The sequence below is a fragment of the Hibiscus syriacus genome, unplaced genomic scaffold (genome assembly GCF_006381635.1).
Source record: "Hibiscus syriacus cultivar Baekdansim isolate YM2019G1 unplaced genomic scaffold, ASM638163v2 tig00110678_pilon, whole genome shotgun sequence".
Lineage (NCBI taxonomy): Eukaryota > Viridiplantae > Streptophyta > Magnoliopsida > Malvales > Malvaceae > Hibiscus > Hibiscus syriacus.
In genome coordinates this window covers 786,095-802,773 of record NW_024062822.1, presented here as the reverse complement: position 1 = coordinate 802,773, position 16,679 = coordinate 786,095, and the positions used below count along the sequence as shown (strand labels likewise).

At 35.5% G+C, this 16,679-nt stretch overlaps 2 protein-coding genes and 1 pseudogene across 3 annotated transcripts; 1 reads left to right on the top strand and 2 right to left on the bottom strand.

Moving 5' to 3' along the window:
* Nucleotides 1-5,938: 5,938 nt before the first annotated feature.
* Nucleotides 5,939-9,308, top strand: LOC120138053 (transcription factor HBI1-like). Of its 2 annotated transcripts, XM_039153662.1 has the most exons (7): nucleotides 5,939-6,468; nucleotides 6,613-6,810; nucleotides 6,907-7,041; nucleotides 7,136-7,207; nucleotides 7,303-7,503; nucleotides 7,602-7,712; nucleotides 9,281-9,308. In XM_039153662.1, the coding sequence occupies exons 1-6, from the start codon at nucleotides 5,995-5,997 to the stop codon at nucleotides 7,674-7,676; spliced, it is 1,155 nt and encodes a 384-aa protein (XP_039009593.1). In that variant the 5' UTR covers nucleotides 5,939-5,994; the 3' UTR covers nucleotides 7,677-7,712; nucleotides 9,281-9,308. The 2 variants fall into 2 exon arrangements, with proteins under 2 accessions (XP_039009593.1, XP_039009594.1); XM_039153663.1 differs by lacking the exons at nucleotides 7,602-7,712; nucleotides 9,281-9,308 and having other exon boundaries at nucleotides 7,331-7,463.
* Nucleotides 9,309-11,355: 2,047 nt separating this feature from the next.
* On the bottom strand, nucleotides 11,356-13,207 carry LOC120138110 (annotated as a pseudogene).
* A 329-nt stretch (nucleotides 13,208-13,536) lies between these two features.
* LOC120138062 (phosphopantetheine adenylyltransferase-like) lies at nucleotides 13,537-15,028 on the bottom strand. The gene is made up of 6 exons (XM_039153670.1): nucleotides 14,826-15,028; nucleotides 14,643-14,714; nucleotides 14,444-14,503; nucleotides 14,269-14,363; nucleotides 13,908-13,977; nucleotides 13,537-13,811 (listed from the first exon to the last, which is right to left on the bottom strand). The coding sequence occupies exons 1-6, from the start codon at nucleotides 14,958-14,960 to the stop codon at nucleotides 13,680-13,682; spliced, it is 564 nt and encodes a 187-aa protein (XP_039009601.1). The 5' UTR covers nucleotides 14,961-15,028; the 3' UTR covers nucleotides 13,537-13,679.
* Nucleotides 15,029-16,679: the final 1,651 nt, after the last annotated feature.

The following is a 16,679-nucleotide window of genomic DNA, read 5'->3' as shown; positions in this document are numbered from 1 at the left end:
AAATCTTTGGACTAATTTTTTTCATTGTTTGATACAAATATTTTTTAAAAAGATGAGAGTTCTAATAATATAATCTCATAATATGCCCTTCACCAAAACCAATGGTTCAACATTATCAGATTTGGTTTGTAAGATTACATTTTACAACAAATTTATAGTACAAACACAAGGATTATGTTTGAGATTGTAAATCTTTTTTTTTTTATTAGTATTTTGTAAAGATCAACACTATCAAGCCCTATTTTTAACCAATTACTGTTGGAATCATGTCTGCCTTGAACCAAAACACTAAAATATGCTTGAATATTTCGCTTGCTCATTCTTTTACAGGTATATGATTCTGTTATAGTTTCAAATGTTCATTTCTCTGTGTCTTTCTTTCATATTCGCATACTAATGACAATGACATAGCATCAGGTTGAAGAATGGGCATTCAAGGGATATGATTCTAAATAATTTAATGGTACAAGAATGCATATTGAAGCTTAATCTCTGATATCTGGAACTAGAAATTTATATATTCTATCAATAGAATATTTAGTTTCTATAGTTTACAAGATACTATTAATTGCTACACTATGTATTATATTTTGATAAACACATTGAAATGAAAATATGAGGAATTGGAATGATGGCTTTAATGAATAACGAATGAGGTGGAGGTTCACATATTGAGCTTTTCCTTTGTGTTAGCGCTGGACAGTTTCCTATTTATTTCTCACGTTCTTTAAAAGTTTTCAACTAAATAATGAAGACAATATTGAGAGTGCAGATAGGTTCAAGGCGGCTAAGGTGTGGGAGAAGATTTAACTCATGCAAGTTGCGAAGCCATACATAGACAATTTTAGATACTTTTTATTTTAATCTGTAAAAAATATGGGTTATTATTGTAATTTGCAAAAAGTAGACCTTTTCATGTAATTTATTAAGAATACATGTCATTATTGTATTTTATGGTAAGTTTTTCTTTGATTGTAATTTATAAATAGTTTTGGTATTTATTGTAATTTATAAAAAGTTATGGTATTTATTGTAATTTATAAAAAGTCATGGTATTTATTGTAATATATAAAAAGTTATGCTATTTATTTTAATTTTTAGAAAGTTTGGATATTTATTGTAATTTATAAAAAAAATTGGCCTTTATTATAATATTTTAAAAAATAGACTTTTGTAAATAATTTATATAAATACTTAGAATTTTATTTTAATATTTTTTAGTATTTTAAATAAAAATCGTGACGATATTTTTCTGTCATTTATACAATAAATTTTAATATTATTAGTGACGATATAAATAATTAATGATAAAATTTTATTTTATTTAGTGACACAAATAAATGTCATTGAACATAAATAATAAGGTGACGTTATACATATATGTACATAAATGTCATTATGTATATAATGATACATGACGATAAAAAGATACAACGTCACACAAGACATTTAGTGACACATCTAGGGTGACGATCATCACGACGTCGAATTTTATGTCATAAAATATAAATAGTGACATAAATGTAATTTTCAATGTGCCGCGGCCGTCTTTCGGGTGGACCCCGAAATTGGGCTTCGACTTGAATGAATTGGGTTAGAGTCACCACCGACCATTTTAAAACGAATTTAGGTGGGTCAGACACCATCTTATCTGATCTGCGTTGTACCAGAAACATGTCGGGTTCGAGAGTCGGTTACGGTCAAGGACACCCTTGCACGCCCTTTCGGTACAAATTAATTTATATCGGTTGTCTTAATTGCAAAAATTTAAATTTAAATTTAAATACTAGATTCAAATCATTTATCTTTGATTGGTTAAAATTGTCCCTAAAAAAGAAAGTAAAAAATGTTAGATTAAAAAAATACAAATACTAAATAAATAAAAGAGGGAAAAAATTAAGAGAGAAAAAAGAAATGTTAAAAAAAGGTGTAAGATATGGAACACTTAAATAAATACTAAAATGCATGACCATAAATGTCTGCACATTTCCTCAATATTGTTTCGTCAACTTTCCTGTACTTTGCTTGCATGGTTTTGTGTGTTACAGAAAGCTTCTCATCAATATTGTGCTGATACTTATCATATAGCATGGGAACTGATAGGCTAAGAACAATTCCAATATAAACAAAAGTGAGGAAGTTGATCAAGAAACTACCGATGTAAGAAACAAACCACAAAACAACAACAATCTTCAAAAAGAGTTTAAAATTCCTGTCAAGTGTAATGTCATGCACAATCGACAATGCATAATTGACCCATACTTGTAACTCCTTGGAAATCTTCACAGCGCTCCTCTCAGAAATTTCCAAGTTAGGAAGGGGTGGCAAAGGTCTGTTAAGAAGTGAAGCAGATTTGGCCCAGCATAGAATAGATGTTTTGAATTGATCTCCCATGCCCATCAACTTTCTGGTTCGTGTATTCTTTCCCTCCTTGGAACCCGCAGACTGTAGTGCTTCCCATATTTTGCATGTAGATTAACAGAACGATTAGCACATAGGAATGCAAGTTTTGAATAGTCATCAGCCAACATCTCTCCGTATAATTCTTGTCTTTGCGGAGGGAGCGTTGCTTTTTGGGACCAAGCCAAGCAGCAACGGAGCGCTGGTGGGAAGAAATTGTGTACATCTTCACACCATTAATGGAAACGGACTTCATCTTTCCGCCATGCGCCGCCATGTTTGCCCTTCTCGACTTCTCCTTTTTCTTATTTTATGAGCAGAAACAGACACAGACAGAGCAAATTCCAAGCGGAATAAGGAAATCACGGCACAAACGGAAGAGGCTTCAAGCCTTTATGCGGCTGTAGCGGCTGCTGCTCATTTTGTCTCCCCCTTTTATCTTGATTTCCTCTGTCCATTTAAAGGAAAGAGAGCTCGAAATTGATGGCCAAGTAATGTGGGCGTTGGCAATTACTAAAAATAATAAATAAATGTTTTGTATACCCGGACAAAAACGGGTGTACACAATGATGATATTTTTTTCGTCAAAAATAAACAAATTTGTTGTAGTGATCCACAATACTATCTTTGGCATGACGAGCTTCATCCCCTCGATGCTCCGTCGCATCCACCGCTGAGTTGGTTGATTCCTCGGTCCTTGGAGCAGCGTTTCCAGCTTTATCTACCATATCTTCAGCAGTCACTCTTGCAGCCTCAAGTTTCGTTCCTTTAAGCCTAGCAGAATCATATTACCATTGTGAGACGACATAAAAACAAACCACATTTAACACAATTTGTTCATAACATAAAGAGATCATTACTCGGAGGAGTGGTCCTCCGCCATCTCTTGCCATCCCCAGCATACGACTACCATTGATACTATTACCATCATCCCCACCACTATCTTCTTCTCCATATTCCTTGCCTCTCTTAAGAATATTTTCTTTTTCTGGGAAAAAAAGTGTCGATGTAAACAGTATCAGAGAGCAGGAAACTTGAAGATCCTATGTTATCTATTGTTTTATCTATTTCTCTCAGTTCTTTGGTTTTCTTTTATAGGAGAAAGAAAGGGTCAACGAAGGAAAAACTTTGGTGTTGAAACGTGTCATTGCAATGGATAACGTGCCTGAATATGCGCTGTTTATGTAACAAGGAATGTTATCGTCTTGCCACGTGTTATTAGGGCAAGGGTACTGCTGTCGACATAGAATTAATCTTTGTTCGGTTACTCCTCTGCGTTGTGACATCGAAGAGGAAATCATGGAATAATTATCTTGCAAATTGTTTTCCATATTGTTCTCTTGCAAATTTTGCTCACAAAATCTTAATTTTAAGCCTTTGTTCCAGGAACAAAAAATTCTCAACCCTGAAAGTACCTTTAATTTCTCAATGTTTAGTGGATGAAACTGAAGCATAGCTAATGGGTAGCTATACATTAAAACTTTCGATTGATTAGATGAATAGTTCATATATATCCAGAGTGCATGCTTTCCTCTCTTTAAAGTTTAATATAATTGATGGACCTTTTGAATTTGGGTCCACTAAGAGCTAAGTTCAGTACTTGCAATCATAGACCTGAATATTGAACATAAAACAGAACTAAAAAGAACTTGAGGGGCAAGTTTTCGATCATTGGTAGGTTACTTCAATGAGTTGGCAAGGGACAATGACAAAACAGTGGTGGGGTTTTGAGTGATTAATATCTGTTCTGCATTAGTTAGTGAGGAGCCTTCATGGTCAAATTTTGTGGAGACATACCCACATGAAGATGGTGAAGGTCCTCCCAACATACCCTAACCCTTGGTCTCTTGAGCCCTGCCCTACCATCAGTTATGGGACAGAATAAAATGGGTAAAACTGTATCGGATATCAATGAATTTTAGTGATAAAATAAATTTAGTGACAAAATCAATACAATCATAAACTTCGATGCTTAAAACGACGTTATTTTAAGTATCAATAATCACACTAAAACGATATATCAAGTTCAATATTACAATTGAAGATATTGAAAGTTTAATAGTATAAGCGATATAATGCCTATAACTAAAACTTACTTTAAGAATCTGTCAACCCTACCTAAATGCATGGTATATATTAAAAAGTTGAAACTCTTATTAAAATCTTTAATTGAAGCATAGAACATGAAGCTGCTTGCTGTCATGTATCGGTGATGTGAGTTTCTTTCTTAGATGAGAAGAAGAGGCTGGTTGGGGGTGGAGATTTGACTTTTACCATTCCCCCCATTCTTTAGAGCAGTAAAGGAAAGAAAGAGATGCTTGAAAGTTGAGTTCACTTTCCTTTTCTTATTATGTTAGTATGTGGGCTGTGGTGTGCCAATGCATTCATTCTCCATATTTATATTTCGTTCCAACTATATAAACTCAGAGCATTTTTTTTATATTTTTATAAATAATTAAAAAATTACTAACCCCTCCAACATGTGTTTTTGCTCTCGTCTACTCTTTGTTAAATGGGTTAACTTCGGAATTGGTCCCAACTTCCTTCAAACGTTCATTGAGCCCTTCTTCTAGTGATTCTGTTGTGTGTGTGTGTTTTTGTTTGTTCAGGGTTAATTGCTCTAAGTCTCCAATCCACCATGAGCCAAACTATAAACTAGTAAACTTATGAGTTAAATTTTAAATTGATCATTAAACTACTAAACGTTTTAAATTACATTAATATTAAAACCTTAGCATTGTTCTGGGTTGTCCTCTTCCACAAGCACTGATACTGATTTCATATCCAGGACTGGTGGCACTTGGGGGAACAAATGCTTTCCTCTTGGAATCTATCTTTAGAAACACAATTTGGGGCCACCTAGATTTACCTGTAATTCGTGCCAACGAAGAGCTCTGATGCCTTAAGTGAAAAACAAAGAGAGAGAAGTTCTCTCCATTGTTTTCTGTATATTGCTATTGTAAAATTTACAATTAAGTTAAACAAAATTAAATTTATCTAGATATCAAAAGATAATGAAACTTTCACAGCCAAAATACCAATTAAGGAAATTAAAAATTAAACATATTTTATAAAATTGGTATAATTAAATAATTTTCTTCTGATTATTCATAATTGTTTTTCAAAAAAAAAAGTTGCAAACTCCAAGTTTCATTAAACAACTTGATTTGATTGTTTGTTTAGAACTAAAGTCTTTTCGACGATCAAAACTCACCAAATTTAAACTTTTAATCTGCAAGTGGAAGCCTCCAAAAATAACAAATTCATTTGAATCACCTTCACCAGCCATGAAAATGTTAACCTCAACCATAACCCGAACCCGAACCCGAAATTCCGACCATATTTTGAAGCCTCTCGTTCCCTGTTATAAACTGACATTCACACATGGAGTTTATGTCACTGGGTCCCATTAGCCACAAGCTCTCGTTAATGGCTTACATTCTTTTGCGATTCTTTGCCTCCCTTCTATCCAAATCCTTCTCTTTATAAATATAATTATATATATCCTTGCAAATTCATCTTTACCATAGTAGCTTCTTGTTTCGAAAGTAAGCAAAAAGAATCCCATATCTCCTCTTTGGCGATTGACCAGAGATGTTACATACGTTGGAGTCCCTGGAAAGCTGTAATTATGACGGGATGGACATGACAGTGCTCGAGAGACAAGCGGCAAGGTTGAAATGGCAACAACAATACTATGTGGTCCAAAACAACAATCCTGTTCCACTAAGTGCAAGTTCAGTGCCTCAGTCTCAGGGTCTGATTGGAAGCAATTTGGGTAGTGGACAGATGGTTGAGCTGAAAAGGCCAGAAGTTTTTCTGGGTACCGATGATCTTCAGGATTTTGTGAACTTGCCAGTATCTGGACCAGATTTTGGTGAGAGTGAAAAGCTGGATTTGGTGCCGCCTGAGGCTGCTGCAGATTACTGTATTTCTCGGACTTTTAACTGTCAGATGACAACGCCCAATATTGCTGTTATGAAAGAGGAAAGAGAGGATGTGATTTTGGAGAAAATAGAATCCACCACTGGCAGTGGCAGAGTTAGCTTTAACAAGAGAAAAGCTGAGGTTTGTTTCTTTGTGATGCTAAGGTTTTCTTTTGATTAATGTATGAATTGTGGTAGAGATTTACTTTTAGTAAGTGCTATGAATTACTAGATCAAATCAGTTCAATACATAGTGTCATTAATGCATTTGACTCTCGATGTACAGGCTGTTGCAGACCATAAAAGCAAAGATAAGAGGATTAGAGGTGAAGGGGAATCTGAGGTGAAAACAAAATGCAGTACTGAAATTTCCAGGAACTCTTCAAAGGAAAACTCCAAGGCATCTGAGGTTCAGAAGCCGGATTACATTCATGTAAGGGCGCGTCGTGGCCAGGCTACAGACAGTCACAGCTTGGCAGAAAGGGTAAGAAAACTTCTTCGAAATTCGAGTTGTAATTGCTGAGGAAAATTACTACTAGTTTAACTGGTGTGGCCTTTTATCTGTGTTTGTAATTTACAGGCCAGAAGGGGAAAAATTAGTAACAAGATGAAATGCTTGCAAGATTTAGTCCCTGGTTGCAATAAAATCACAGGCAAAGCTGGAATGCTTGATGAAATAATAAACTATGTTCAATCTCTCCAAAGACAAGTCGAGGTACGATAGATATGCATGTCGATATTGTTAACCTTGAATATTTTGTACATCTTTCTGTTAAATTTGTCAGGGTTGTAATTTAATGTACTTGCAGTTCTTGTCTATGAAAATTGCTGCTCTAAATTCAAGTGTTGAACTCAGTGTTCAAAACTTACCAATGAAAGAGGTAAGAAAACAAGCTTTTGAATTGTCCTTTCTCACTGTGCATTAAAGTGATTTCTTTTATGACTGACTTGTGCTTTAAATAATCATGCAATGAAGTTTCCTGCTTATGTCGCCAATTTTCCAGCAGCTGCTAAGTTACCAGAAATGGCCGGTTTGCCCTGCTTTCAGTTGAATCCATTGCAAAAAGAATCTGTAAGATTCATGTTAAACGAATCATTGCATCCTCCCCAAACTGAAGGAGTTGCAAGGGCTTCTGTTTGTATCACAGAACAATCTCTTAGCTCATCCAGCATGACTGTAATTTTTCCTACTTCTATGATTTTTAACTGCTCTTCTTCCCTGACGTCATGTATGATGTTCTCAAATGCCTTGCATCTCTCAAACTCATATTGCAGCAACTGCAACCATTCTCAACTTGGAACATGGATCCTCAAGGCCTTTACAACATGTACAATATGGGATTTCATTAAGATTGTTGAACTAAATTTTGTCTTTTACGTCAACAGGTAGCTCTAGCAATCTTACTCTTATTTACCACGCCAATTCCATTTTCATCTATGTTTCTTGGTCATATTCCCCACATGTATTATCATGTTTCCCCAAAAGTTTATTATGTTTCGAGAGTTTTTGGAGGATCATATCCTCGTAACCATGTGTTGCGTGATTTAAGTGCTTCGCAATTGGTGCAATTATACACGTCGCAAGTTATAATATAAAAAAGATATCGTCTCAACAAGGAATGGTGTAACTCTGTATTCTAACTTCTTGCACTATAAAATAAATAAATTGGTAATAGTAGGAGTGTATGTGAATAAATAAAATAAATGAACAAGTAAATAAAAGTAGAGTAATATCAAGTGAGAGAGCAGGTCGAGTTATCTTGATTATGGTGTGACAACTTTATGGAAAGTCTGAGTAGTTGATTGCCGAGGTAACTTGATTGTCGTGGCAACTGAAAAATAATTCAATTGTTGAAGCAACTGGGTTTCCTCTTCAAAGCTCGACAAAGCGTTCTTCAATGCCTTCTTGTTATTCCTAACTTCAAAGTACTGGTCAATTGTGCATGCCTTGGTGATACATCCCTGTGTTAACCATAGGTGAACAACAACCGATCTTGCGTTGTGCTCCTTTTAGCCATTGAAATCCAAATCTTATACCTAAGATGAATTAACCTTCACCAACGTACATTCAAATGAAGGTCATTTTCATTCGTTTCATGAATCTAACTCTCCCGATATTAGATAAATGAATAAACTCTCGAGATCCTCTCCCAATTCTCTCGAAGTCAATTAAAGAACCAAGAATGAACAAACTTTGAATTAAAAAGACAAACAATAATTCAAACTAAATCAAAAGATTTTCACAACCACAAAATCGCAACAACCCTAGCCAAATAGATTTAGTTCATGGCTAGGTTTAAAAATAACATAATGAAGAAAAATCTAAACATAAATTGGGTAGAAAGGAAAAGAATGCGTGAATTGCTCCCAAAACCGAATCTTCCTTCTCAATGCGTCTTGGATTCCTATTTATAGGAGATGGGTCGGTCTAATTGATTCTTGTTGAAGGAGAATTCTAATTGGAATAAAAGAACTATTAATTCTCTTTAATCTTTATCTTTAAGCTTCCTTGCAATCAAGATTTCTTTTCTTTTTTAAACTCTACGTGGGAGTCCAAACTTTTAGGCTTTAGCTCTTGTTTTGTGGTGCTTATGAGGTGAATTTATCCAATTAGTTTTATCATGCACAAAATAACACAACTAACAGCATCTTTTCCACAAGAAACCAACCAAAACGTAATATCAAACTTAAATGTGAAGAAAACTATGAAAATCATGCATGAATAACTAATAATGCAAATAGATCAAACTTAAATTTAGCAATAACTATGGGTAAAAGGGTAGAAAATATAGTACTTTTATACGCTTAACACCATGTTTGAATTTACGTCCGAACACGGTCACTTCAAGATGAAGAGTCAGAGCAACATTGTTGTACATAAACATCTGCCATTTCCGTTCCTTTTATTCCTTAATTACCAGCTAAGATATGTTGTTTTCTGGTTTTTTCTGCAGGTACTGTTCCTGGAATTATATCAAAACTTCAAGAGGGAATACAACTTCAAATGCCTCTAGTCACCTTCCTACGGGACTTATTTTAATGACTCGGATAGTTACCATTCCTGAAATCCTTGAAGTATCACGATGAAGATATTACTTTTTATGACATTATCGATTATTCACCAGCTTAATTCTTACAAGACTTCATCACTAAGAAAATTTGAACAAATTACTCAATGAACAAGCTCTTGTTCTTCATGTATAGCCCCATTATTCTAATAAAATACCATCTATATGATTAATAATCCTATTTTTTCCCATATTTCCACTGTATAATGACTAAAGATATGTTTCTTGTCACTATGTTTGCCCAATGAAATGAATATTGATATGTCTTTCTAGGCTGTGAAAGGAGAGAGCATAAAGGACCACACTAAGACTACCATAAAGATAAAGCTGGTGAGAATAGAAAATGACGGAGGAGGCATTGTGTTGGAAACTTTAAGTCATTGTTGGGGGGCAACAAAGGTGATAGAGATGAGTGAAAAGGGGTCGGAGCTAGTGACCGAATGGCCCAGCCAGCCGCCCAACTTGCCTGCAGATCTTCAAGCTCTCTTTGGCAATACTAAAAGAAAAAGACGTTAGATCTGTTATACGGTATTAAAATTAGGATTACACCTAACATTCTCGATCATTACGGATTCCGTTAATGGTTTTCTCATCATTTCTCCGACTCTTTCCAAGAAATCTGGTTGATCTGTCTCCATTCTGATATCAGTTTATAGTGGAATCAAAATTGGTCTGGCATTTTGCTTTTGTTTGTCTTGAAGCTAATTATGTGTTTTTGCCACTTCCAATCAGTTCTATGCCCGGTATGCTTAAAATCTATGTTGTCCCTCACGAATCCGGATTCTGGATTAAGTGTCAAATACCGATGCGTGTTTGTGTTTGGCATGTGTTGAGTGGTATCGAATTAATAGTAGGACCAAAAGAATCAAGGGTGTACCAGAATTTCGTATGCTTGCTTCTCAAGTTTCCATGAGAATACGAACCATTCCAATCTAGTTGAGGGGAATTCATGCTGTCCACTGTTGTTGAAATATTAATAAATGATGCCTAACAGCTGGCTTGTAGAACAAAAGGACATTGAATATGAAATGCAGAAGCTTGTCTGAGATTGAAGAGAACAAAAACTTGTTGCAGAAAGCAACCATATGATTTTTTCAGAACTAAGAATTAATAGATAAGATTTGTATACACCTGTAATATGATGAATAGGAAGAAAATGAGTTGATGTTGACAGTGACAGTGCTCACTCCCTTGTCCAAAAGGCGGTAGATATTTGGATTTGTCACTCTGCAACAAATTACTGTTTCCCATGAACATAAAATGATTTTTTTCCCATTTTTAAATTTCTGGATCATCACTGTTTGGTAGCTCGCAAAGGCATTAAAGGAAGGGTAGTAATAATCCATGGCGATATCAAAATGTAGATCCCGATCTGTGGTGATTATTCACAAGCTGGTTTGGTGTCAAAGCAGCTTAGACTGATTGCAAAAGCTTGAACAGAAGGTAAGGGTATAGATAATCCATGGTGAATATGTCTTTGCCGATTTTTCCAAACTGTAAGATCACCTTCTCTTGCTCTTCAGGTGATAGAGGGTATCGATAATCCATGGCGAATACATTTTTTGGTTTAATATATGAACTTCTAGTAAACTTTAACCCGAGTTAATATTTATAATCATCCAAAGCATGTACATATTCTTTTAGGAGAACCTCCAATATTTAACCTATAATATATTTAACGTACTAAAATTTTATTATTAGAGATTGAAGAATATTCGACCTTAGCTTAGTTGGTAAAGCGGACGACCGTAGTGTGTTCCATCATTGTCATCCTTAGGTCGCTGGTTCGAATCCGACAAGTAAATACTACTTGATGAAGTAGGAGACAGAAAGAATATTAAACAAACAAATACTCGGCTAAAAATGAAGTAGCAGTCGAGAGATGAGGAATGTAAGCAAAAAAGAAAAACATGTTTTGGGATTGCATTTGAAGACAAGTTATTGCAAGTTATATCGTGTTCTGTCAATATGTCAAAGCTCTTTTATATGAACTATTCCAAGTTTGTGTACTGATCAATGAGTTGATAATGTTATGGTCTCTCCTTCCTCACCATTTATCTCCACAAGTACATTTGCCATCCTTAAAATGGTGGAACCTAGTTCTATCCCTCGTGACAATCTCCCTATCATATATCTTGGAGATAAGCTTCGTAACTGTGTGGCAGTCCTCGCATATCCGGAGATTCTTGACAATCCTAATCGTCGCACCAGGTTTCGTTCTATGTAATCTGAATGCAATAGCCAGCTTCTCGCTGTGCTGATTGATTGCCATTTCTTTGGCATCGTCTTTGAGATCAAGCAGTAGGTTCTGCAATGCAGGTTTATATACTTCCTTTTCAAGTCTTACAGCAATACTGTCCCACGTGCGGTAAATCTGTTTTGCCTGTGGGTGGGACTTGGTTCCGGCTAAGAATTCATGTACAACCCCATTCAGACTTATTGCACTGCAACCGGGAAGTTTCGAGACGCCTCGTTCTTTCATGTGCCTCCTTGTTTCAACTGCACGGTCCCAATCCCCTGCTGCTGCATGAATGCTTGCCAAGTGAATATACCGGCCAACGGCATTTGGTTTTACTGGCATTTTCTCAATCAATCCCTTTGCTTCTTCCAGGGCCCCTGCTCGGCCTAGTAGATCAACCATGCACCCATAGTGCTCTATTCTTGGCCTTAATTTATGAACTCTTTCCATGCTCTCGAACAATTATTCTCCTTCATCGACCAATCCAGAGTAACTACACGCTGTTAAAATTGCAGTAAAAGTGACATGATTCGGCTTGATTCCTACCTTCAGCATATTCTCAAACCAGTCCAGCGCTTCTCTTCCATGTCCGTGAATTGCAAATCCATAAATCAATGCGGTCCATAAAGAGACTTCTTTTTTCTTCACTTTCTTAAAAACCTTTAAAGCTTCCTCCATGTCACCACACTTTGCAAACATGTCTATAAGAGCACAGCCTAAGATTGGGTTGATCACGATTCCGGTTTTGTCAATATATGCATGAATCCATCTCCCTTGATCCAAAGCTCCGACATACGAGCAAGCAGAGAGAGTGCTTGTGAGGGAAACTTTATCAGGTTCGGCGCCTTCAAGCTGCATTTCTTGAAATAAATTCAACGCTTCCTTGTACATGCCTGCCCCAACATATCCAGAAATCATACTAGTCCAAGAGATAACATTCTTTGTTGGCATGTTTTTGAAAACTTCATATGCGATTTCCATCTTCCCACACTTTGCATAGCCATCAACCATTGAGTTCCAAGAAACAATGTCTCGTTCCGAGACCTGGTTGAAGAGCAGACGTGCAGCTTTGATGCTGCCAGAGGATGCATAGACATGGAGCAAGGAATTCACAGCATAAACCTCCAAGCCAAAACCGAACTTTATGACATGGGCAATAAGTTGCTTGGTTTCTTCCATAGCTGACAAATTGGAACACGTTTCAAGCAGGAAAGTAAAAGTGTAAGAATTGTGTGGAACTGAAAGATGCAGCATTTGCTGAAATAAATGAAGGGCCTTTTCTGATTTGTTGTTCTCTGTGTATCCTTTAATCCTGGTGTTGTACATGAACATAGTAGGCGTATTCACTGTATTAAAAACCTTCTGGGCGTGTTCTAGATTACCATATTTCGAGGACACACAAAACGTTAGTACTTTGCTTACTAAGATTGTATCTGCAACAAGACCAGTTTTGAACATATGTACATGAATCTGCTTGAGTTCATTTTCAAACATCGATCAAGCACAGATAGGGTTTGGGTGGCGTTTAATTCCAGGGACAACTGCTTTGTCGGAGATGAAGTGATGGGTGTCATTTATTGGTTAATAAGGCAATGATATTAAAACAAAGCTGATGAATAAAAGTTTCTTTCTTCAATCTAATTTACAAATGCAGATAAGGTTTTTGGTAACTTCATATATATATATATGGATATGCTTACAGTTGCTCTGTGTGGTCCTTATTTGTTATCTCGTCAAGCTATCGCCTTTCGAAAAAGAAGTTTGAACCACAAGTTAAAAGCATCAAGATACATATATATTCTTCATCACAGCCGAAGTAAAACAAGGAATTTACCATTCAGGTACATGTAAATAGCCGTCCTATAAGTGCAGGACAAAAGAACTAATTTTGTGTCAAAGATTGATACTTTAGAGAAGGAGAAACTTGCAAGCTTTATTGTATTAAATTCAGGTTCCCTTGTACATTTTTGCTGTTGGAGTTTCACAAAAGAGAGAAGAATGAACTATAAAACTATGACAACCTTTGTTGTAGCCATTGATAGCATATCAGTTTATTACCATCAAATTTGAGACAGACTGTTGGTTTTTTTGGGCCTTCTCAGCTTCAAGCTTCCTTAATGTTGTTGAACTCAACTTGCCTCCACTACATTCTTCAGACACTAGATCTACAACTTCAATCTGCAAAAATGGGCACCATTTTGTGAAAATTGTAAAGAAGATTTGTCTGACAATCAAATACTACATACATCATAGAAATTAACCAGACAAACAAACCTTTAACTGTGACAGACCTCTTTCAGCTCTTTTCTTATTAACTGATACTCCACCTGGTAATGTCTCCTTGCTGTCAAGAAACTACTGCAGTTAGCCAAAGGATCCACTAGCATTATCTAAGGTTGAATTATAGTAAATACATTGCCAAAAGGGGACAAAACCAGAAAAGAAAAATTAAACCGAAACTGAAAGGACCAATCCATCAATGGATTTTAAAAGGCAAGCCAAAATTTTGCAGTTCAAAGCACAAGATCCAGAAAGCAAAGTAAGCATTCATGTGATCTAAATTAAGAATCAACTATCTTATATTATACACTTGTCTTAATATGATCAATGAATAGCAAATTAATCAATGATGAACCTGACAACAATGGCCTCCAAGTTTTCATCAATGATTGAAGGTCCATAGGGATCTGTAATAGGTTCAACTTGCACTAACAGCACTGATTTGATAGACTGCAAAAGTGTAAGCAAAATTATTTATAAAAAAAAATCATGGTTTTCTGATAAAAATACCCCATAGTTTGATTTCATACCTTAATGTAAATCTCAACCTTGCGCATCCTTTCGTCAATGGGTTGAATCAATTCGGCTAACTATAAATGAGAGAATGATTACTAGAGTTAATAAAAGGTCTTTTCTCTTAACCTAATTCAACCAGGCAATCAAGTTTAGTATTTCGATTATTTCAGAGTAAAAGCCAAGAACTTCATATAAAATAAGCAAAGAAATTACTTGTTTTTTGGTCAACATGGAGCCATCACAAACACCCACCACGATTCGATCCCTGGCAAGCTCCGCTGCTGACTATTTCCCACAAAATTTCGTTTCTTTCATATGAATTTGGATAAAGAAATAAAAGTAGAACACAAGCACTAAGAAAACAGAAAGAGAAAGAGGTAATTTTGTTAGCTTTACCTTGAGGAAGAGGCGGTGACCGTCGTGCAAACGGTCGAATGTGCCACCGAGAACGACGGCGCCATACGAATTTGGAGGCAATAGTTTCGTATTCTCCAAAGTTGATTGACCCGTTTGCTCTTCCAACAGCGTCATCTGTATGAGACAGCCGGAACACAACAATCAAAGGAAAATGAGACTCTCCTTCCGTGACCGTTCAATTTAGAAGAACAAATGGGAATATATTGACTTGGACTAGGTACGTCGAACCTAGACTACTTCAATCTTTTTGTTCGGGAGTCAGGGTCAGTCTAGTTTAGTAGGAGAGTTTTACCTTTCAGGTACCTAATTCCGGCTATTCAGTTCCCGCCGTTTTTTTTAATGTTTCATGATTCTTATGGAACGACTTCGCTAACTTCCTTTCTTGTTTGCATATGTAATGTAACTACTTAAGATATATGTCTTTTTGTTTATTTTCACAAATGTTTTTTCTCTCTCGGTTCTAAGATTTTATATTTATTAATCTGAACCGACTCACGTCGCATTCTTAGTTTTGATGGGTAAACCTTTCAGCAAGAATATTTTACATACACAAATACTCGAACTCAAAATTTTGCTTAAACGACATCAATCTACTTACTACTTGAATCAACTCTAGTTGCTAAATGATTTTTTATTATTTTTAAATTTTGGATAAATTGCACAAATTTATCAATACATTATATTAAAATAATTTGTCATTAGATGATATATGTTTCATTTCTTAGTGATTGGCTAAATAAAATGAATCATGTTATGTTTATGATAGTGTATATAAATATAAATTTAGTGTATGTGAGTGTATAACTAGAAGATAAAAAAAAGGTGTGGTCTAGTATGTTTTATATTAATCTAGTGAATGTCTTAACTTGTAAAATGGGTTGTCTCTCTTTATATGCTTAAAACTTGCTTAATTACTTTGACGTGTATTTTGACAAAAGTTTGGTGTGGTTTTAAAACATGTAAAGTTGAGAAAAACACACGTCATCTGCAATTTAATGTTAAAAATATCGAAATTTAAATAGAGATATCGACACTTTAAAATAAACTTAAATTTTAGAAAGTTGAAATCCGAAAATAATATCCTCCTTCAATATCTAACTTTAACATGGTCAAATTTGTTGTGTGACCTTATTGTTTATATGGTTTAGCATTTTTGGACATGAATTTTGATTAGTTTGCAGTATGATCCTTAATTCCTTGATTAGTCTAGGGTATGATGATATATGGTTGAATCCTGCTCCAATTTGTCTTCGATTGCCCCGATATTGAAAGTGACAAAATTGGATGAGAGGTTTTGGTTAGTTGGTTTTTTAGCTATTAATGTTATGTCTTTTTATTTTTTTTTTCCAATATAATCCCTGAATATGTGCACAAGTTTTGTTCTTCTCTTCGATATAATCCCTGCAGATGCATACCATGTCCACGCGATCGAGCCAGCTGCGAGCGTATCCACCAGGATCAAGGCTAAAATTCGAAGAGCAACCGAGGCTGAAAGGAAAATGCCACTGTTCCTCCTCGGGATAAGGTAGTCTTACTTGGAGATGGAAATTCCAAAGGTAAATATGTACACAAGCTTTGTTCTTTTCGATGACACCTGATTTTCTTGTGCTTAAAATTGTACTTCGATTACGAGGGAATGGCTTGAACATGCTGATGTAACTTACAGATCAATGACATGATTGGAGCTTATAGAGCTATGGTGTTTTTCCATGTTTCAGCTAAGGTGCAATTTTCCAGCCTATCAGTTATTGTCCACTAGCTGCGTTTGACAGTTTAGGTTCTTGGTTTTTTTTAATTAACGGATGACAAGCTGTTTTATCCAGTAGTTTTTCC